The sequence below is a fragment of the Homalodisca vitripennis genome, chromosome 6, assembly GCF_021130785.1.
Source record: "Homalodisca vitripennis isolate AUS2020 chromosome 6, UT_GWSS_2.1, whole genome shotgun sequence".
In the NCBI taxonomy this organism is placed as follows: Eukaryota; Metazoa; Arthropoda; class Insecta; order Hemiptera; family Cicadellidae; genus Homalodisca; species Homalodisca vitripennis.
Window position 1 is genome coordinate 84,588,861 of NC_060212.1, and position 24,825 is coordinate 84,613,685.

A 24,825-nucleotide genomic window follows, 5' to 3' on the forward strand; every position below is an offset into this window, starting at 1 on the left:
ATGGAGGATTGCGAGGACAACCTAACGATAGCAATGGGTTGGATTGAGGAGAGAGATCTCTGGTGTAACGACAGTCTCTATCTCATCAACGACAGCCTTAGAGTGCCAGAGTTCTACTCGCATCGTTACCGTATCGTTGGAACTATCTTCCAGGTAAGCAACTATATAGACACTTTCACACGTATAACTTGTCTCCCCCTCAAGAAAATTAAAATTTACTGTACTGTTTCTCGTATTGAATTTAAAATCTTAATTTAGAAATTAATTAAGAAACAAATGGCGAAATAAAATAATTATAACGAAACATTTATTTTATCGATTGTGATAAATAGTATAATGAGAGTAATTGAATCTCGCATCACAAAAATCGATCGGATTGACAATTTTATTATTTTTTCCTGTATCTACCTACATTCTAGAAAAGACCATTTTGCTCACCAGTCACAATATGTAAGTAGATTTCCAGTGCGGCTTGTAAGCCTGGTGTATTGAAACTAACGACACTGAGCCACCTGGTTTTGTAAAAGCAAACAATATAAATTGAGCAAGTTCTGACACGCTCTAAGTTCCTGTCTTCTGAGAGCTTCAGGTTCAGGATTTTGGTACTTCTCAGGCTCCGAAAGTTCTCTATAAAACCTACTAGCCCCTGGCAAGTACCTGCCGCCTGCGGAAGTCTCCTGCCTCGGGCCCCCCCCCCACCTCTAATTCCTGCACTCTGGCGGCCAATGGCCTCCAGGTCCTCCCAGCATTCAATAATACTACTTGTGAGGATACTTCAATAAATAGAGCGTTCATTACAGCCTGTATGGACGTTTGCAGCATTATTAGTCTAATTATTTGTCAAAATGCTTTTATCACGTAAACTATCTCACTTACAAGTACTATATATATATGAAGGAACATATTTATTCATAAAAAGCTATACAATATAGCTATAGCTCAATGAGCTATCAATAAAGTTTATAAATCATATTTAAAACTCTTCCTACTTAGTTGAAAAGTTTTCTAATTACTTATATATTGTTATTAGAGGACAAGTGCAGTAGCAATGCCATTTTAATCCACCCGCTCACTCATAATACTCTAGATTGGGTAATATTAATTGATCTGTAGCTACCTGGCAGCAAATAATCAGTGAGTAACATTAAATAGAAACAACTTTCTCAAAAGGAAATTAGGCCTATGACCTTACAAGGAAGCTAATGGAAGTAAACGAATAGTAGGCTATATCACTGAGTCTCGATCTGACTTTTAAATAAGTTGCCACGAGTTTCTTTCAGCTTGAATTATAAGCAACTTATACTTAATAATTTCATAAAAAGAACACACAACTTATCAATAGTTTTTAATTTTGTACACAAAGCCTTTCGATATCCAAGATGCCATCGTATGTCAAAAGGTCTTGTGTAACAAATTAAAAGTTATTGGAGAATTTGGTCTTTCTTTTAAAGAAAATAATTTGTTTTCCAATGAGAAGAGCTCATCCTTCAGTGAAAATTACTTTCTTTAACTTTGTATATTTATTTGAAAAAAGCACTTACAGTATGAAAATCTACATTCTTCATTGATATTTCTAAGGATTAAAAAATAAATAATGAAGTTTGATTAATCGTTCTTAATATGAATGATAATATAATGAACACATTCAGTTGTTAGTATGTGTAAACAATACATACGATATTCAAGAAAATATTTTATGAAGAGTTAAAGTTATCGGAGGATGTTGTTGACGAGCCCGCAGAACGACCGGCGTGGACACGGTGCTTGCTCTTTGACGGGAGCAGACGACATTATTAACAAAGAATTACAATATTTTTATATGAAAAATTTATTTAAAGAGCCATGATAAAGAGATTTCTGTAAGAGACTATTTTAATCTAACGTTCTTAAATGGAAGTATGTAGTCTCAAGTTTGGCTTCTGAAATATTTAAATGCTGTGTTTAAAAATAAAATACTTAAAAATTTGGAGTCTCAGTACTTAACACAAATGATATAGAAAATTAACGTTGTATCCAATAATCATTGACGTTGTAGATTGTCCTTTTGCCTCAGGGGATCGTGTTCCTGGTGGGCATCTTGGGTAACCTGATGGTGGTGGTTGTGGTGAAGCGGACCCGAAGCATGCACTCACCCACCAACTGCTACCTGGTATCCCTCGCCATGGCAGACATGGTTGTCCTGATCGCTTCAGTTCCTAATGAGATCCTCAGCTACTACCTGGTTGGCAACCACTGGTTGTGGGGGGATCTCGGTTGTTCGCTCTTCGTCTTCTTCCAGAACCTCGGAATTAACTCATCCTCACTCAGCCTCATCGCTTTCACTTTCGAAAGGTAAGTTTTGAAATGACGCTTTTAGTTGCAATAATCAGAAATGTATTTATCGTTTAAATCGCGATCATTATACGAATACACTGCCTAAGATAATATTGTAATAATATTAACTAAAAATATAAATATAATGATTTAGATAATACTTACTAATTTTATTTTATAAGGGATGATAATCATTGTAAACTTGTTTACGTTCACAATGAAACGTATTCGTTCGGAGACAATATCAATAAATATATCAGGAATAGTTTATACTAAAAGAAACTGCTTTATCTGAGCCAATTTTATTTTAAGCAAGGTACACGATTAGCTAAATAGTCCAAGAGCCAAAATCTAATTTACGGATTAGCTTGTACAACATGAGATGTGTATAAATATGTCATGTACAACGTATTATCTGCATTATGACACAACCTCGACTTTCTTGAAATTGTTAAAAAAATTTCTGTAGGAAATAAGATAATCGTCAGCCTCACTGATTTTGGTGGAACTTGAAATGGAATTGTTTCAAATGGATTAAATATAATACAATAATATTTTCTTAAATGACATATTTAAAACTAACCATATCATTTTTAAATATATGTTAAATCAGCAAACCATATACAGACCCTGAATCCGTGGTTGGTCTATTTATCTAGTTTTCTGACAGTAATATAAATATTACTCCTTGGTTTTAAGTGTGTTGGTGAACGATCGGTTTTAAATATGTCAAACTACGAAAAACATGACCTGAGGAAATCATCCTTTTTGACCTCCACCAAAACAAGCGTTGGTGACAATAAATTTCCTACTTAGTATGTATTAAATTTAAGAAAACGCGGTTGCGTGCTTATAAAATGCATATTGTCTTTCGACTCCTGGACTAAAAGCACTAGATTATATTAAACTACTGATATACAGGGTGTTCAGTAAAAGTGTTCCAATACTTTTGGATTTTGTTCTAAACATAATAAGTGAGCAAAACATTCATATAGAGGATCGTTTATAGGTATGCTTGCACAAGTCGGGAGCAACTAATATTTTTTAATAAATATTATATTTATATGTTATAAATAAATATTTTTCTATAACTAATATCTTTTAAATTTTGTATAACCTATTTAAAACAGCTGATGGCTATCAAGAGACAAAATCTTAGTTGCTCCGGCTTGTGCAAGCATACATAAAATGAACGTTCAAATGAACTTTGTGTAGAACAAAATCCCATAATATTGGAATACATTTACTGCCTGTACAAACTCCAATTTCACTGATTTGTAGTGTGCATAGTTATTTATTAAGATATAGTGCGGTTCAAATTCAGACTTACTAGTATTTACGTTATAAACTTTCTCATCTTGAATTTTGCCCACTTAGTAACCTCTCTGATCGCTACCAGTGATGTCTACAACTCTCTACTTAACACGTCACTAAGTCTTCTGATCTTGTATGAATAGAGTTAGTGATATTGAAGATATTCCACACGCAATATTCCCTAATGATAAGATATTACCTGTTTGAAATTGTTATCTAATTCATTTTGCAAATACCAAATTTTTGTTTACAGGTATATGGCAATCTGCCACCCTATGAAGGCTCACAAAGTCTGTACACAGCGACGAGCCAAGAAGATTATCTTCTCTGTGTGGGTTTTAGCAGTGCTCTACTGTTCTCCCTGGCTTTTCCTCACGACAACCAAGCCCCTCAATTACCGCGGTTTCCCTCAAGCGCGGTTCTGTGACTTCAAACGGCCCAGAGACGAGTATCTCCCCTACTACTTCACCGACCTGGTTGTTTTCTATCTGGTGCCGTTGTTCGTCTCTTGTGTTCTCTACGGCCTCATTGCCCGAACCCTGCTCAACCGGAGGGTGATCCGCGCAGCTGGGAAAGCCTCTTCCACAGTTGTCCTTACCGAGGCTGCTTCTTCCTCTAGGAGTCAGGTAATATTTATATTATCCTATAAAAATTATAATAACTTTATTGCGTAAATTACATCAGAAGTGTTTTAAAGATTTGCAGATGTCATTCAAAATCTCACTTATTTTCACAATTACATCTTACATCTTTGACTTCAACAACATTCATACGTCCTTACATCAGTATTGGGATATTGCGCTTTAATTTATAATTGTTTTGGTTGAATTTCAAATTTATGTCTTCACAGCGACTTTCTATTAATTATCCAAATGAGTAAAATGCCTTATTAAAAATTTTCACGGTTGAAGTTTCAGTTTTCTTACATGTATTTTAATTTATTCTATTTTATTTATTAACTAGCTGTTATCCACGGTTTCGTGCGAAATTTAAAATAAGAACCCCTAGCCTATTTAGTAATACACTTTTATGTAGATGTAGTATAATGGTGCCCTATGATTTTTTAAACGTAAGTATGGTACACATCAGGTCATATTAATTCAGTATTCATGTTTCACTGATCAGAGGTTAGGTAACTGACTTTTACATCAGTTTATGCTCGTGTATGAGTATTTCTGGTTTAACTGAATCATACTTCTGATGCCAAATCTTAGTGTATTTATGTATATATATATATATATATATATATATAATATAAAAAAGTCTCAAAAATCGACTTCAGTAAAATAACCGTTGAGTCTCGTTTCAGTTTCCCGTTTTGGCTACCGAAGAAAATATAAATACATATTCCTGAGAAGCTTAGTATTGTAAAAAAACATCTACTCCCGGTTTAAGGGAGAAATCCTTTCTAAGTTCATGGAAATGTTCAAAATAATCATGTATCATAAATTGCTCGTTATAGAAGTCCTGTTGCTTTTCGGACACTAATGTAAGAAACAATGGTTACTGCTTTGCCTCTGTTTTTCCTTGCCACTGTAAAAGTGCCAAGTCACAATGTCAAGGAAACCAACCAGTTTTGAAACATAAGTAAGTTTTATAACAGTATTTTAATAGTATTTTCAAAAGCGAAGTTTATACAAAGTATATCCAATGCTTATTTTGATTCTTCACTGGCGCAATCTTGAATAAAGTTTATAGTGTAACTTTGACTTTTTATCTAAATTACACTACTGATCTAGCACTGTGTACTTTTAATAGATGATAAAATTATAAGTTACACAAGTTTCAGTATATTTCACGAACTTCAACTTAAACATTTAAGAATGGTTCAGTATCACATGAGAACTATGAAACATACCTACTATCAATTTTTCCAAATGATAAAGTGTTCCGGGAAACATTTCCAATATTTACTATCGTATAAAACTTCTTTGCACTTCAAAGAACATTTCAAGAAAAGAACTAACCGAATTACACTTGTCATTCCCGATTAGTCCTTAGCAACACATTTTCGATTCATTGTTATATTTAAGATATTTGTTTCGTTTTTGTGAAGTATCCTATATGAATACCTATTATATAGTTAAAATAATATACACCATTATGTATGAATTATTTCAATGACAGTTTTTAGTGATCACGGGTGAAAGTCATGATGCACTAATGATGGGTTGCTTCCTCCCGTGTAACTGTTCAGGTAATTGTGTTTGAGAAACCGACACTATCTCAGTATAATTGCCATTTTAATCTATGCCGCTAAATTTCCTTCTTCAATTATTTCACACAATTAGATAATATACATGACAAGACTCAATTAAGATAACAATGAGAGTTTTTTTGTACATAAGAATGTTAATTTAAAGTTACCTTAAACAGAAAAATTTGTTGTAACACAAGAAATACAAATAATAATGAACTACTACAACTATTTAAACACCATCCCACTTATTATATACACTGCGTGATTGGTGTCATGTTAGTTGTGGTGCTAATAACCAGGTCAGTATGTTTATTGATTCATTTTATAGTGAAGGAAGGAACCTTTAGGGAATTCGGCGCGAGTATGCATATATAGATTTAAAATACATTTCACATGATTATTATGTTAGGTATAAAGTAAATTTAAACTTAGAATATGTTAGAATATTAGTGATTAAAACACGATTATAAAGGAGTGTGCACATTCCTAACGTAACTGGTACGAGTTTAAACTTATTGAATATAACGTTTAATGGAAATAATAAACATTTTGAGTATAAATGAAATTTTATTGAATTTCTTTTAACCAACTTACTTCGATCAAACGTTAATTTATTACTGTGCGTTCTTAAAGAAAATATTGATTTATTACAATTGTTGTGCACCTTTCAAGAAAGTGTTAATTTATTAGGTTTTTATGCACTTTTGCAGGAACAGGTGGTGCGTTTAGAAACAACAACTTTTTTACTATTGTGAAAAGTGTGCACTGCAAAATATGTAAAACTAATGATTGATTTGCATTTTACAATTATTTTAAACGTTATACTAACAAGGAATTGGGTTACGTTATATATAATATGGTCATGGTATCACTTAAACCAAATTTGTTCTTTCATTGACACCTGAAGATGAATGAAAGGAAAGCGAATGAAAGGAGGAATAGATGCTGAAATGAATAGGAAGTCTGAGCGTACGCCAAATGCGTTTGTTTTAAATATGATTGATTACCATGTAACGTAAAGTTTCATTGTATGTACTTATAGTTAGGATTATCATTTTGTACTATTATATAGTGTTTCTCATTTTTTTTAATTTCCGTTTAAAAGTCCTGATAAAGTTTTTTTTACGTAATGTCTTTTTGTTTCTTACACAAATAGAAAAAACAATCCAAACAATCCTAATATTGTTTTGTGCATAATGTAGTTATTAAATATTTTAAGATCCAATTTGTGCTGAGATTGAAAGTACTGATAAATATTACCAACAAATGAAATCGATGGCCTCGACATTCTGATATCTGTGGATCTTATCCTGGGGTATCCTGTGACTTGTTAGAGCCATCATTAATCTTGGACAGAGATCCTTAGCCTTGCTGTCCTGTTATTACCATCCTGCTAGTAATTATGTGTTGTTGTTAATACAGAGAGTGAAATATTTTACAAACACTGTTAAATATTTAAATACATAAGTGGGTTTCGCAGGTATACCAATTTAGATCATAATAATGTTAGAAATATAATGTCATGTAAATACAAAAACTACATGCGTACTTTTTAACTTCAACTTATTTCTTACCTATTAAGTTCAATTCGTTATAACCACTAGCCACGAATCATTCTTCCTATATCTGGATCCTGACCTTTCAGTGGTTTATTAAACATAAACATATAAAGGTATCTACTAAATTATAAATAATTTCCTATGGTAAACAATCGTCAAAATTAGAGTTACTTAAATCGGGTTAGTTGGCATTTAGCAATTATAACGACTTGGATTGTTGATATTAATATTCCAGAGTATTAATATTTAAATCATCAATAATACATCCAAGAAGATATAAAATATTTTTTGATTAGTAAAGATCCTAGTGAATATTAAGTACAATGTATTACTAAATTTGTTAACTATTAAATATTATCTGGTTTGTCTAAAATAAAAATTACAGTTCTAAATAAAAACAATGGATTTATTTTTAACTGGCAAATTAATAAGTTCAACGTTTCAGAATTTTTATCACTCTATTTTCCACAAAGAATTGACAAACCGTTTAGTAAATTTAAAAATTCCTTTGGAAAGAAATAAAAATATTAATCAAATATATAAAAATAAAAATCAGAGCTCTCTTCTAAAATAAAATAATAAAGTTTTAAAATAAAAATGAAATACCACTTGGAAATAACTAAAATAAAAAGGTTCACTTCTAAGTTCACTCAAAATTCAAAATAAAAATTTAAACTTCTCTTTACACTATTTGAACCATAACTTTCAAGTCTCTGCAATTCAGATTACAACTCTCTCTCTAACAATTATTAAAGTTCAATTAATTTTCAATTAATAATTCACAATAAAACAGTTCCAGTTAAATATTAATAAATTACTACTTTTCCAAATCTCAATTAAAGTTATTAACAAAGTTCAATTTTAATTCATTTCTCTTGCAAGCATGAACCAAATGTAACTTGTATGATTCTATTATGTTCTATTATTCTTCGAGAATAAGTTATTGAGAATGCTCTGTAGCTTCTTTGAATTTAATTTTTTCCTATAAAAAAGACAACAGAATTAATTTAAAATCAGATCAGGATGACTATTTCAATAAAACGTACAATAAATTTGGTGCTTACCTCAAAATCACTCGCGGAAAAATTTAAGAAATACGGCGCACTGCAATTAACTTTACTCACGAAAAAAACCAAAAGAAGGGCGAAAATTATGAGCGGGCGCTTAAATACTTCCCTTTCCAATCAACTTTGCAGGACATCCGTGGTGCTCTCTCATTGGTCCAGCTGTATCAAACAAAGAGAACAATACTCGCAACAAGACAAGTTCTAATCAATTCAAGGCAGTCAACCTGCCTTCCTAACAATTTAAAACTACCAGTACTAACTTGCCAAAGGATTACATGTTCGTTTTTACCCTGACATTTCACAATGTAATCTAAAATTAAGTCCCAATATTTCGATCCCAAAATTTTTATTTAATTTAAGTTTTAATAAAAAAAATAAATCAATGTAGCTTTAAAAACGCTACAGCAATATTAAAAAAGTTTCAGTCAGGTGTATAAATTATATTAATGCTAACCATCAAATATAACAATTATCTGAATGATTAGTCATATCTATAAAGATGAAATTTGATGATTGGGCTGTTGTACGTATATACTAAAGAGTGCTGTTTTGGTATACAAATACTTTTTTTAAGTGTGGAAAGTCGTCTTTGCAGGTACGTCAAAAATGACGTTTTTTGTGTCAAAGATTTAAAATATGAAATCTTTCAGCAACCTCATAGTCAAGTCTTGTGTTTAAAAATTATTTGCTCATCCTTTGTTAAAAAACCTAAACCAAAATGTTTATTTATAACTATAAAAATACTGAATGCATCAAATACAAATCATAGTCGTTATTTATATGGGATATTATTTCTGTTATAAAGCAGCTATATTCTGGTTTTATTAAAGGGAAACGAGTATCTCGAATAACAAGAAACACGAGATACCGTGAACTACATTCCAACATCGCCTCCCGTCACCTCCTCCCTCTAAACCCCACAAATACTTCCCACCTCAGGGAACACTGGGATATTTCCTCTAGTATAACGTTTAGACTGTCTAGTTTACATTTTCGGTGCGTAAATAATAGTCTAGGAGACGTTTTTTTGCATTTTATAAGCTCACACCTAGATTTTCTTATAATCTTTAATGTTTTATTTTTTTTTTTTTAAATCAATTTTCTTATTAATTTTTGTAAAGATAAAAATAAGAGTGTATCAAAAGGGTTTTAATTGTGATATTATATTATTCATATTATATTTTCTTACCTTGTAACACTTAATACTAAGCATAAAAAATTTAATAAATGTTATATTAGAGTCATCTAATCATATACGGACCCCTTTGTCTCATTATCCTAGAGTATGACGGTGATATAGATATAATATGTGTCTGGTGGTAAATTTTAAAGTTATTAAGGTAGAAACAGTTACTAGAAAAAGTTGTGTTTCATATCTTAAATCATTTTCATTCATTTCGACCTCTAAAAAACTAAAAAAGCTAATGATCAATGTCTTCTTTAAAAAATTAAACTATCAATTTTAAGAAAAACCCAAGTTGTATGCGTGTACATTGCAAATCGTCTTTCACACCTTAGACTAAAACACAAATAATGACAGTCTAAATCGTGTTACGACAGTACCTAAGTCAAACAAAGAGTACACTCCTAGTGAAGGTATACGTGATAGAGCTGAATATAGCAACAGTGCCAGTAATTCAACACAAAGATTACGTATATATCACATGTCACTGCGCAATATCATTTAACGAGCGTTGGGTTAATAGTAAAGATCTGAATGGACAAGTAAAAGAGGTTAACGCAAAAATATATTAAACAATATATTTATACATTTAAGCAAAATGGGCTGATGAAATATTCTATAACCTTACTACTCATTACGTATCCAAATGAACTTAGAATATCTCTAATTTATTATTTTCATTAAAAATGTTACAATAGCGTAATTAAACTACTTACATATGGTATAGTTATAAATATGGTATTACGAATAAGAATTTTTAAAGACAAATTAATTGTATCTGATAAAATATTTAAATCTAATCTACTAACTGTCTAAATCTTTAAACTTTCTTTGAAGAAAATGCGAAATGAGCATTGACATGTACACACAATAATATGTTAAATACTTCTGATTAGATCTACTTTTTTGGCATTCAAAAACGAACCAAAATTTTCTAAATGTTCAGTAATGCTATTGTACCGTTTTACTGGCACATGAGGGGTTAGCTTTGAAATTTAAACTTTTGTGAAGGTTCAAAAGGGAAACGAAAAATCTTCTGAAATTAATAAAGTTCGAACTAAAATAAAAACTTCTTCTTGATAATAATTACTGGATCTAAAATTTAAAAAAAAAAACTTCTTGATGACTTTTAAATTCAAACTTGTAATATATTCGTCACTCAAAAATTTACAAAGTTCTTACAGCTTGTCTTTTATTCAATTTTCAAAATTCAAAACTTTCACACTCTAATCTGATCTGGCAATTCAACACTTCAAAATTCAATTTTATTTTGTTACTAATTTTCTTTTAATTTGCTTTAAATATTACTTCTTTTCAGTGTTAGAATTCATAGAATTCTTCTGTGTTAGAGAATTAAAATTGCTGAAAGCATCTGTAACAACCAAAAAACTCTTTTAGTATTTTTACATAAAATTTTATATACATGTGCTCACTGCACCAACAAGTTTTATATTGCACAGATTAAAAGGAAAAGTTCCTAAATTCCCATTAAATAATTTTACAATATTTATTTCCTCAAAATTATTCAAAATAATTAAGAATGAATATTGACTGGACTCCAGTTAAAAAGTTCACTTACCCGCAGGTTCGGTAACGATTAGCAAGAATAACTCTAAGCACTTTCAAAGACTTTACTCGTTACTACTACTTCCGATCAACTGAGACGGGAGGTACGGCACGTCTACCTCACCCCACCTCTCAATTTCGTTATCAAACACTCCCATCTGCGATGCGCGCCTCGCTGATAGAAGCCTCCCTCGTACTGTCCAGTCCTTATCATTCTTCTGGGCCTACTCCTTCCACCGGTACTCCATCTAGTTACCCCAGAATCATTATTTAATACAATCGGTACACTATGAACTTGTATAGAATAGCATTTTAAATTGAATAGACTACATTTGTTTGAAAGTCAAAGACTAAATACTGAAATTCCCGAAAATTTGATTTACATTATTAGATCTTAGTGTTATGCATAAATGTGTGCTTAATAATACAAAATCTTCCAAGATAATATTAAGATACCTGCGGTTTCTTATATAACATTTTTAGGTTATGCATTAACTCATATTTCCACTAATTTTATTTTTGTATCGTTAAGCATAAATAAACTCCTTCTAATAAATAAACAATACCCGTCTCCCTAAAATCCAAAAAATGGCTACGAAGCCCTTTAAAACGAAAATATTTCAAAATGAACAACAATTATAATGTCAAGAAACGATTTCAACATATGACCCGTTCGATAAAATAAGTTTCAAATAATGCTAATATCGATTATATGCGAACTCCTGAAGCTGCGTTAAAGGTCATTTAAGGACTAAGTTCGGTTTCTCAGTATCTTAGGAGTATTAAGCAGAAATGTGTGATCAATAATGCAAAATCTCCCGTCTTAAAACCCTTGCGGTTTCTTTTAGAATATTTGAAGGTCACACCTTAGTTCATATTTCCACTTAATTTCGTTAACCGCAAATAAACCCTTTCCAGTAAATAAGCAAAACCTGTCTCCCTAAAATAAAAAAACTCACTACGTATCCCTCTGAAACAAAAAAATATTAATGGGCAACAACTCTAATGTGAAGGCTGGACTTTTGCTTATGAATCGTTTGATAAAATAAGATTCTCACCGGGATAATAACGATTTACGTGTTTCAGACTGCATGCTGAAGATACGTCTTAAAATATTCTCCAATTGAATAGTAACAAACATTTCGGTGATATTTGGATGATTAATAAACTGCCGCGCGACGAAATGTAAGTCCAAGAAACAGGACGTTTTGCTGGTGGGTATAACAGTACTGAACAAGGCGAGGTTATAGTGAGATCCAAATATGTACACTAGTAGACACAGGATGTTTGTCTGATACAATGGCAGGTATATCAGTACTTCGCTAGGTGAGGTCGCCATGAGATACAAAATATGTACGCTCCCTCTAGAAACGAACTACATAAGTACTTTATCCTTTCTCGCTATTCTAGACTAGAATAAAATTTGTCTAAAACTCACACAACATATTGTATTAACTGAGACTCTAAGCCAGCCCAAGTTTAATATTTCTTAGCCTCCCTGAAGAATATGATGGTAACAGCTAGAGATATCCGTCACGGCAATATATTCCATACCGTTCCTCATTACCACGTTTTAAACGCCTCCTAGAATGATTGTGATGTAAGTACAAATATTTCTTAAGAGTCTGTGGGGGTTAGCTTTATTTAGTTTAAAAAGATACTGTCTGGCCTTTTTTCTATTTTAGTGCTCTAGGACTGATTCTATAAATACAAACAATGTCATTTTCAATAGCGTTGTGTAGTTAGTTAGTACTTGAAAGAACGCAGCAATTTTTTTGTCTCATTGGTCCATGTTGTATTTCTTATTTAATCTAGACGATCGTTGTCTGGGGCCATGATGTAGACTGGCAAGCTTTCTACAACAGCTAAGAGGTAACTTAATTATTTTTAAAATTCCAAACTCCGCACACTGTTTACGCACATTTCTCTTTGCCCGAGGTTAAAAACCACGCCACTCCTGAATGGGAATTTAATCAGACAGTAACTATAAACTGCGATATGTTCCATAGCATCTGTGAAGTACTTTATGGTCATTGGAAAATAACTACATCTCGGTATCCTATTTATCTCGTTTCTTAAATGTGATGTTTCAGTGGACTACTACATGAGTGTTTTCTGGACCGATGTATTAGACGATGCAACTTCCAAATGCGTTTCAATTTTGCAAACCTAATCTTGTGTCGTTGCTCAGGAAGAATGTTTAGATTGCTTTGAATATGGACGTTACTCGGGCCATTAGCATGAATCGAATATGTTCCTTAAAATATCGTAAGGTAATTTATGGGACATGGAGAAAACTACATCTCTGCATCTTATTCTATCTCATTGCTTCATGTCATGCATGTTCAAAGGAATCCTAAACGAGCGTTTTCTGACACCTTAATGTAGACAAGAAAGATTCCCGTAGCGAAACCAAGGAAACATACAATTATTAGAAAATTCCAATTTCTGCACGTAATTGTGTCCCAACGCTATAGAACGGATTTCTTGTGTTCCCCAAATAGAAACGTTATTCCAAAGCCGGGAAATAAATGTTATGTTTTCTGGCATGCCTGAGGTAAGCTGTAAGAAAACGGCGTCTCCAAAGTTAGCTTTTTCTAACCTTTCCATATGATTTTACACGTAAAACTTCCAAAGTAAATTCCTGGGCAGATACTTGTCCAATTCTTGAAAACTTTATGTCGGCTCACTATGGGACCGCCCTCTTTTTAGGCAGATTTATTATAACACAAACAGCAGTTTTGGAAAAAATCCATATACTAAAAAGGAACATAGGTAAAATTCTATAACCTCCTCCTTTTCAAAGTCGGTTAAAAATTAACTGTTATTAGTTAGTTTATCTTTATTTTTTAATAGCTTTAACGATGTTTAACTAGTACTGCTTGAAATATTTCTTTAAAAAATGTAGCCTTTTATATAATACTGTAAAAATAGTAATAATATTAAACCTTATGTTAGTTGAAAGCTCATCTGGTTGAAAATAAACAGATCTTGAATAAATAGCGATATTGTTATTACAGTAAAAAGAACATTGCATGTAAGTTTAATCGCTGAAAACTTCTGTAAACAACTTTTAAACTACTTCAACAAGACAAGGATGAATTTTAATATATTCAAACTTTATACAACGGTGAACAGATTGACTGAACTTGATAACGGTCACAACCTAACCGCCACCAGTCGAATTCCCCCGCCAAGTATGTCGATAATTACTTTTCCAAGATTCAATCGGATCCTGGAAACAGGTTCTACAGTCCTTGGGAGACATATTACCTTACACATCTGCAACACCTCTTCCTTCTGACGAGTAGTGAACTATTTATCCTTTAGGCAATTAAAAGTTAAAACAACAAGAACATTTATGAACTTCTAGAAATAATTTAAAATCATATTGCTCCGATTTCGGTGTACACTTATTATTATTTGAATGTTCCTTAAATATAAAAGGTCCATCAGATTAATTCGCTATGAAGATAAAAGTGTAAGGTAGACCCTTGAAATGCATCAACAGTATTAAAAATAAAAATAAAAATTTATTTTCATCTACGAAAGAGAAATAATTCACAACTGTACGAAGACTGAAATTCCGATTGTTGTTAATTTTGTATCTCTTGATTAAAACTGAATACGTTATACAAGCAGAGGAGATAGCTCACTAGAATTTTTTTCTTCTAAATATACACAAGGAGTAAAAAAGTTTAATATATTTAATATAGATTTAAGATAGATCTAGAAAACGTGGTACACAATTACTGGACATAAAAATCTAAATTATCATATATACATTGACCAGCTACTTCTTTATGATGGCCCATAAAAAGTCAGAAGAAAATCGCAAATCTAAGCATAGGTAGGTACTCACAAAAGATTAAAGGTCTTTATTAGTATTATTAGTGAACATTTCTTTAAATCAGTCCTTAAACGGGTAATGAACCCGTAAAATGCAGCCTTTCACAGATAGCTTGAATTTGTAATTAAACTGTAATTTTTATAATTTATACTGTTGTAAAATAATAAGATACTTTACTGAGATAGAGTGAAAAGGTTATTTGTGTCATAAAATATCCCTTCCAACTCAGTCTGAAGAAAGGCAGATAACACATGACCATCATTGAGCAAAATTGAAATTGAATTAATTTTACTCGTAGTTTTTATGTCTAATTTCCAAATCGCTGGTGGAACAAAAGCCCTCAATGGGCAAATTTTAATATAATCGTATCACTTTAAAACTCCTTGATCTTGAATATATACAATACAAAACTGTTTAAAGCATATAAATTCATTTGTAACTTGATTTGTTACAATTAATCTGGAATAATGTTTGTAAACATAATCGCTTAAAACGGTGTAATTGTTCATGTGTATACTTCCAGGCAAACATCTTGATATATTAATAATTAATGGAAAATAAGTAAGAATAAATGTTGCTTTGAAATTGATTGATAATTTTATGAAAACTTTCAATTTTATTTACGTTGTGAAATACTCTACGTAGAAATTTTAATTGATTAAAACTGGCTATCAAACGTGTCCAAGGTACATGCAAATCCTGGCCTCTGCTCCCTCTGTAAAAGTTCAGTCTGAATATATTAAGAATTACTGCGCTGAAGAGTTGTTCAGAACTATTCCCTCAATGTTTTATAATGCTTAAAACTTTTACGCCAGCTAACTGGAAATATTACGAGAAATCAATGAACACGTATGGACATACTTAAATGTAATTCGCCAAAGAATTCTTTTACACTTTTCGTTTAGCGCTATAACGTATAATAACCATAACTTTGATATAACCATTATTTTATAAACTTTGAACCGTCCCCATTTTGATACCTGAACAGAAATCAAAATATGTAAAGAGATTATATTTATAATAAGTATTGCACTGGCTAGATATGTTTATATCTATTAATTGAATTAAGTTTTGTGCTTATGCTTTTTCTTTAGATTTTTTATTTAATAATTATTAATTATTAGATTAAAATGCATCTCCTAATTTTTTGCCTCAACTTTGCCTTGCGAGTTAAACACTGCTGTGTTTTGAAAAGACTACTTTACAAGATCAAAATTAGTTTTCCTCGTCACTCGTAAATAGAAAATATAGGGTATTGTGGAGAAAAGGAGGAGAAAGATTCAATAACTATTGCCTTTTCACACGATGCGTATCTCCGATTTCAACACTTATATTTAATTACTTTTGCTTCGTTTCAGCATTAATATAAATAATCTCGTAGTTTATAATCCCTTTTAATTTGTTTATCTATTTATAATAAAAATAATTTTAACTGCATTTACGTATTTTTGAGTAAGCTTATAACCCGAAATTCCATAACATAAACAAACGTAATAATCGAATACAGAATACTATATTTTTTTAAGTTTGGAAAGTGTTCATGGACGAACGGTCCAAGATGTCGAACTTTGGATCTGAGTTAGAGTTAACGCAAGTTCAAATCCTGTCTGTGACCGTATAGCTTTTTTCAGTACCTCCGATCGACCCCTGATTCTAATTTATAAGATCTTCTGACAGGCCAGTGGTCCAAAATGACATATAGTAAACGTTTAGAAGAAGATTTACGCTTCCCAAGTATGTATTCATTGTTTCCTATTGTTTATTTAATTAAATACTTTTATAATTTTAATAAAAATATTTACCGAAACATGAGCCACAGTGAATTTGGATATTGTTTTCGTTTTTTAAGCTTGAATGTTAAAAATATTAGTTTCATGATTGAAAGTCTGCCTCTTTAAAACAAACGCATATTTTCTAAGTCAAGGAAATTGAGACTAAGCTTCTTGAGATTTCGTAGTGTATAAACTGAAGAATGGCGAATCCTTAACTTTTCCCTAATTTTCTTTGTTCTTAATTGTTTGGTGGCAAATAGTAAATTTCGTTTCTGAACCCAAAAAAATCAAAATACCCAAAGTATAAATACCGATTCATTTTCTATCTACAAATTAAACTATGACTACTATTTCCCAAATATTAAAAAAACTAAGGAATGAAAGAAATAATAATTTAGGTTGTCCAATCAAACACTAGTAAAGCCCCTTTCAAATCAACCACAGCAGCACAGTTTGCATTTCTGTAAGTGATAGGTGGTGATATTCACGAGGACAGTATATATATAGACAAGTCTCAAGAGCAATATCAACATATCTTAGTACCCACAGGTTGAATAACTGTTATGGCAATGAAGTGAAGGCACGTGATCGTGTTATATTTGGTCTAATGAACTGTTACACCTCACATTAATTAATCATTTATCTTGATAATTTTGTTTACTAAAAGAGAAACATTTCTATTAAATATTTTAAGTTTAACTGGTTTCACAATTTATTTGTATTTAGAAGTGTACAAATAAACCATAACCTGGAGAAAGTACATAAAAGAAATTTACTATAAATATTGAATCTCACAAAAAGTTAATTTAGTGTGTCAGATACATTTATAAAATCCGTAACATATTGTTGTCACGCAACAATAAAACTTTAGAATTAGCACAAATTTATATCAACTCAGTTTTTTTATGATTAATATAATGATTCTTTCTGATCAAGACCCCCAGAATTATAAACCACTAAAATCCAATAATGAGTGTGTGTGTGTGTGTGTGTGTGTGTGTGTGTGTGTGTGTGTGTGTGTGTGTTTGCAACGTGGCTATTCGAGTACATTGGCCAGTATACACACTGACGATTAGAGGAACCAAAACGTTCCCAGGACACACGTCAGGTCCTCGGTACGTTTTAACCGTAGATTCGTATTCCGGAGGTATCTGATAACCCAGTAATATAACTTTCATACATGTTAAGTATATGTCCTCAGTTCTTATTGTAAGTCAGGTGCACAGTCTCTTCCGCTGTGTGTTCACCATGTCGCACTGCCACATCGAGCAATCAACACACAAAGACACTCCACTATTGGCCCTGCGTAACAGAAGAAAGGATATATTTGAAATTCTAAACTACAACACCACTAGTCTTTGTCGCATCGAATACGAACCTCTTCAAGGCTATTGTTACCCTCAAATGTTTGTTACACTGTGTTGCGCAGGCAACGATCTCTGACCCAGGTTTAACGTCGCGCCCATGTGGAGGAGCACACTGCATGCCCGACCTTCAACCATCATTATATCTATAGCCTCCAATTTTTTACGTTTTGCTGAGAACGTAACGTTATGTCACTTTGACTATATTCATTATAAACATTGTTGCAATTGTTAAACATTGTTCAAGTTGATGCTTTCACAATATGATTAATTCTCTTGGAAATTATAAATTCAAATTCCAAACAATACGAACATTAAGTTTAAACATACGTATGTTACCTATTGTTTAAATATAGTGTTTTATGTTTTATGTGTAGGGAAACGCAAAGCTTGCGGGCGGGTCTGTTCCCAGCAGGCCACCCACGCTTTGATTAGTCCGTTATTCCCAGTAGACCAGCTCCTAGATTTATCTCTACTGTATGCTTAACTGTAGCTTTTTAGTTTAAGGCTTCAAAGCTGATTTACAAATCTAAACAACGTATATTTGTGACTTTTTGCCTTTGTGTGATACTTTGTTTGAGACTATGTGGAAATAAGTGGTTAGACTATGTACATGTTAGACTATGCGCACATTAGATTAAATCTATTACGGTTTTAGTTAACATACAAGTGATATAACCATAATCATAGTATACGGGTTGTAAATTTCATATTTAAATTGTACTGTTGGGGCCATGTGCATAGTACAACAGGTTTGAGTCCATTTCTCTATTTTCAAAGTAAACGAAATGTTCCTTGTTATTCCTTTTTTCAAACATACAAGACGTATTCGTGCACTTTATATTACTGTGACGCGCTGTAACTTCAAAGGAGCACTTGCTTTGAGAATTCGTTCTCAGGAATTGAAAATGTTGCGAGACTCTCAGTGGTAATATTCTGTCCATTGATAAATTGTTATACTTGTCATTGCAAGGTGGCAACAATGTATCTAAGTGTTCCTATTTAATTGCCATTATAGATATAGATATTGCGTTTTAGGATATTTACGTACATCTGGGCTAAAATCGCTTGATCTAAAATGAACAGAACGAAAAAGTTAAATCTATATAATATATAAGCTCTTACATTGGCTTTGTAAGTTTTAGTTTATTCATCTTGGAGTAACTTCAAATCTAGCATTGTAAGATATTAAGCACTGACTGATATATCAGTGTGACAGAAACAGGCGTATACAAAATGACTGAATCATAATAAATAAGAATTCCATTTTGAAATAATCATCAATGTATTTGAATTAGACTATTACAATTAGTACAAATAAAGAATTTTCGGATTTATGATTCATTATATTTTATTTTTATTTAATTCTTTTATACTGGAACACTGTGTATGTACTTGACAGAAGACTCTTTAAAGTTAAGCCTGAATCCGTACCTGTATTTTGTACATATACTTCCAATATCGTCCTTAATCTTAAAAATAGCCATCACGGTTATATTAGATTCATGCGATAGGTCCGCTGACAGCCATGGACACAGGTAGAACAGGTGTCCAAAGTTGATTCCTTGAGGAATTTTTCTACAAGGAAAGAACTCAAAAGGTCAAAAGGGCTGATTTTTTACATCGGTACGAACCTTTTACATTTGAAACCACTCTCCGAGGTAAAATGTTTTCTAGTTAGCGTCACAGTTCAAATTTTAAAAAGTAATAAGGTTTCATAAGAAGCTATGCCACTTCAATGAGGAAATGTAACTATAGAAAGCTGGATTATAAGAGAGTGGTGATCCAACTTCTAAAATTTTGTTACCTGTTACGTGACTCTTTTTATAGATTTATATTAATTGGTTCACAGTTTGTATCACTGAAATACGATTAATGCTTCAGGTGGTATATTATTGTTAACCTACATGCATCAATAACATAGTTATAGCCTCCAGAACTCTGCTTTGTTAATTGTCTGTACACTCCGTGTTTAAAAGATGTACCGCAATATCGTGATGCAGCAAAGACTGTTGTTTCTGAAAACAGTTTTCATAGTACAAACTTATATCCTTATATATATATATATATATATATATATATATATATATATATATATATATATATATATATATATATAATTTCGACTGAAATCAGTCATATCTATATATAATTCCAACAATACCCCCTCTTCCCCAATTAGAACATTTGGATTCCATGAAAACCTAGCTCTACAATTTTAGTGCCACTAGCACACACATCTCACTGAATGTTTTTTTCTAGAACCAGTATAAAAATAACTACTGAAGAATTTACTTATATTCTTATTTGATAGATGTTAATAGTTGTTTTGGAAATGTAGTTTGTACAATTAAAATGATTTACTTTAAACAGCTCATTTTAATTGTTGTTTATTAATGTTCTATTGTATTTCACATGTTTAACTAAGTTACGGATGCAGTGATTACTCCTCTATTGTGCATGTCCTGCCCTTAAAATTATTTATATTCCCACATGTGACATATTGATAAAGGTCATTATTTTGGGCATATGTGAAAACGTGGCAACACTTTGGTTCATTATAGTGTCTGTAAATTGTTCACTAGAAGTATTTTTTGGCATGATTAAGAAAGAATGCATAAAAGCAAAAATGCCAACTTATACTGTAATTGAAGAGAAATTAACCTAAAAAATATAAAACTATGAAAATATACGTCTAGTTTACCCAACGTGAACCACTATAATTTTATTTCAAAGTACAGCAATCACCTGATTGAAAGAAAAATACAACGTTATAGTAAAATATAGGAATGAATTAGAAAGCAAAAAAATTAATTTATTGTACCAGATTTGAGGCGGTGCTAATTTCTATTGCTGACAGTCAAGATGCTTGCAATGGTGGTAGCAGTATATGCCACAACTATGGCTGCTCTACAGGGGTCTCTTGGTATACAACTCCTTTGTGTTACAGGTAGTCAAGATGCTTGCAATGGTGGTAGCAGTATTTGCCACACTATGGCTACTCTACAGGGGTCTCTTGGTTTACAACTCCTTTGTGTTACAGGTAGTCAAGATGCTTGCAATGGTGGTAGCAGTATTTGCCACACTATGGCTGCTCTACAGGGGTCTCTTGGTATACAACTCCTTTGTGTTACAGGTAGTCAAGATGCTTGCAATGGTGGTAGCAGTATTTGCCACACTATGGCTACTCTACAGGGGTCTCTTGGTTTACAACTCCTTTGTGTTACAGGTAGTCAAGATGCTAGCAATGGTGGTAGGAGTATTTGCCACACTATGGCTACTCTACAGGGGTCTCTTGGTTTACAACTCCTTTGTGTTACAGGTAGTCAAGATGCTTGCAATGGTGGTAGCAGTATTTGCCACAACTATGGCTGCTCTACAGGGGTCTCTTGGTATACAACTCCTTTGTGTTACAGGTAGTCAAGATGCTTGCAATGGTGGTAGCAGTATTTGCCACACTATGGCTACTCTACAGGGGTCTCTTGGTTTACAACTCCTTTGTGTTACAGGTAGTCAAGATGCTTGCAATGGTGGTAGCAGTATTTGCCACACTATGGCTGCTCTACAGGGGTCTCTTGGTATACAACTCCTTTGTGTTACAGGTAGTCAAGATGCTTGCAATGGTGGTAGCAGTATTTGCCACACTATGGCTACTCTACAGGGGTCTCTTGGTTTACAACTCCTTTGTGTTACAGGTAGTCAAGATGCTAGCAATGGTGGTAGGAGTATTTGCCACACTATGGCTACTCTACAGGGGTCTCTTGGTTTACAACTCCTTTGTGTTACAGGTAGTCAAGATGCTTGCAATGGTGGTAGCAGTATTTGCCACACTATGGCTGCTCTACAGGGGTCTCTTGGTATACAACTCCTTTGTGTTACAGGTAGTCAAGATGCTTGCAATGGTGGTAGCAGTATTTGCCACACTATGGCTACTCTACAGGGGTCTCTTGGTTTACAACTCCTTTGTGTTACAGGTAGTCAAGATGCTTGCAATGGTGGTAGCAGTATTTGCCACACTATGGCTGCTCTACAGGGGTCTCTTGGTATACAACTCCTTTGTGTTACAGGTAGTCAAGATGCTTGCAATGGTGGTAGCAGTATTTGCCACAACTATGGCTGCTCTACAGGGGTCTCTTGGTATACAACTCCTTTGTGTTACAGGTAGTCAAGATGCTTGCAATGGTGGTAGCAGTATTTGCCACAACTATGGCTGCTCTACAGGGGTCTCTTGGTATACAACTCCTTTGTGTTACAGGTAGTCAAGATGCTTGCAATGGTGGTAGCAGTATTTGCCACACTATGGCTACTCTACAGGGGTCTCTTGGTTTACAACTCCTTTGTGTTACAGGTAGTCAAGATGCTTGCAATGGTGGTAGCAGTATTTGCCACACTATGGCTGCTCTACAGGGGTCTCTTGGTATACAACTCCTTTGTGTTACAGGTATTCAAGATGCTTGCAATTGTGGTATAAGTGTTTGTTACATTATAGCTTCTCTACATGTGTCTCTTGATATACAACTCATTTGTGTTACAGGTAGTCAAGATGCTTGCAATGGTGGTAGAAGTGTTTGTTACATTATGGCTTCTCTACATGTGTCTCTTGATATACAACTCATTTGTGTTACAGGTAGTCAAGATGCTTGCAATGGTGGTAGCAGTATTTGTTACAATATGGCTTCTCTACATGTGTCTATTGGTATACAACTCCTTTGTGTTACAGGTAGTCAAGATGCTTGCAATGGTAGTAGCAGTATTTGCAACACTATGGCTGCCTTACAGGGGTCTCTTGGTGTATAACTCCTTTGCAATTCTCTTCTCGAAGCCTAAGTATATGGATCTGTGGTTCTTGATGTTCGCCAAAACTTGTGTATTTATAAACAGGTAAATATTAAACAAGCACATGTTTAAATGATCAATAAGGATGATCATTTTAATACTTAACCTAGGCATAGATTTCCATGAAGTTGCAAAAGTTCAGTTCGCACTACGAACAGAATCTCAAAATGCTCTCTTTTCCGGAGAAAAACTGTTCAAGTTGTCTTGGAAGAGGTCCAATAGTTTTAACCCAAGTCTATATTAATACCGAGTATCATCCACGCATAATTTACTTTACATAACATTTAAATTGTAAATGTTTAAACCTTTAAGGAATTCAACTCTCCTTATCCTTTTTTAATTTATTTGATTTGAGAAATGAGCACTGTCCCAATTTTTTTTACCACGAATAATAGTTAAATATTTAATAAGCTTATATTTTTGTTTATTTTAATATAAAAATTATATTTAATACATACAAGTGTTTGAAGCGTAAAAATGTTAGATGTTATGAAAATTAGCCACAAACCCAATAACATCCTATAGCGTTTTAAACATGAGACTGTAAAATACTATCAGGAAGAAAGTGCGTGGCATGTAAAAGTAGTCCTTTCGGTTCAGTAGGAAGAAGCCGGTAAATTTTGTGACAACTTAATTAATTTGTATTATTTATTCTAATAAGATTTATTTATACTCTTAAGAATATCTTTAAAATAAAATATTGTTTTTATCAAATGCTTAGGAAATGTCATAAGCTTTCCAAAACACGTTATTTTTTATCGAGCTTAAATGCGTTATTGCTATAAGTTTTTAAAATCTTATTGGTCGAATAATAGAACGAAATGAGGCACCAATTTGGCTAACGAACTTAGTCGAACGAAATATTTATAAAACCAATTGTAACAAGTTTAAACCTGTTTTAGCATTTTCATGGCCGGTTCCTTGCGATACAGGACTTCTTATGGGATTTAAACTACAAAGGTTTATAATTTAAAAAGATTTTCTTTACAAAATGTTTAGTAAATGTTTTAAGCATTCCAGAACACGTTATTTCTTTTTATTTAGGTTATTAAATAACAAAGCTGTAATATTAATTTTTTAAATATTTTGTTTAATTTGATCGTCCACCACATTGAAGCGAAATTGTGTAAAATCTAGCCAACGTATTTAGCCAAGATAATATAAGATAAATTTTGGTATGAGTTTTCTACTTGTTTAGGCTTTTTGGGACAATTATCGTTTCTATACACCACTTTATATATAGCACATGTACTGTAACAACTCTTTGTTTTGGGCTCTATCGGTAATGTTCTGTGTACTTGTGCGGAAGTTTCCGGTAAGTGCTACTATGAGGATAGTTAAAACAAGCAGATTTTTTTATAACAAATCTACTTAAAAATCTATAACGCTTTATTAGCAGTTATTGTTACTTATACATGTAATTATTTCGAGTTTTTTAAACTGAAATCAGTCAGTTAAGTCCTTAAACACTTTTAATAACACGATGGTTCTTACTTTGTTTATTCATTTTTCAGTGCCATCAACCCTATACTTTACAACGCAATGTCCACAAAATTTCGAAGAGCATTCCAGAAGCTGCTACTGTGCGGGGAGCCAGTGCAGAGCATGAACATATCCAACCTGCAGGAACTGTCTCGGGGAGTGTCTACCAGGGAGAGTGTCCTGCAGCAGAAGCGCAGGAAAGCGGAGAGTTTTAGTACCACGACATCTCTATGACAGGAAGGCAACCCGGATAAAGTGGAGAGGATATGACAACTGGGAAACCGGTGGTAAGCTACGACATAGACAAGGACGGGAACAG

General features: G+C 32.8%; 1 protein-coding gene across 1 annotated transcript; it reads left to right on the forward strand.

Annotated features, from left to right (window-relative positions):
- LOC124365446 (thyrotropin-releasing hormone receptor-like) lies at positions 1–24,825 on the forward strand. The gene is made up of 5 exons (XM_046821428.1): positions 1–153; positions 2,054–2,331; positions 3,881–4,253; positions 22,909–23,069; positions 24,539–24,825. Exons 1-5 carry the CDS (start codon positions 1–3, stop codon positions 24,738–24,740), a joined length of 1,167 nt encoding a protein of 388 aa, XP_046677384.1. The 3' UTR covers positions 24,741–24,825.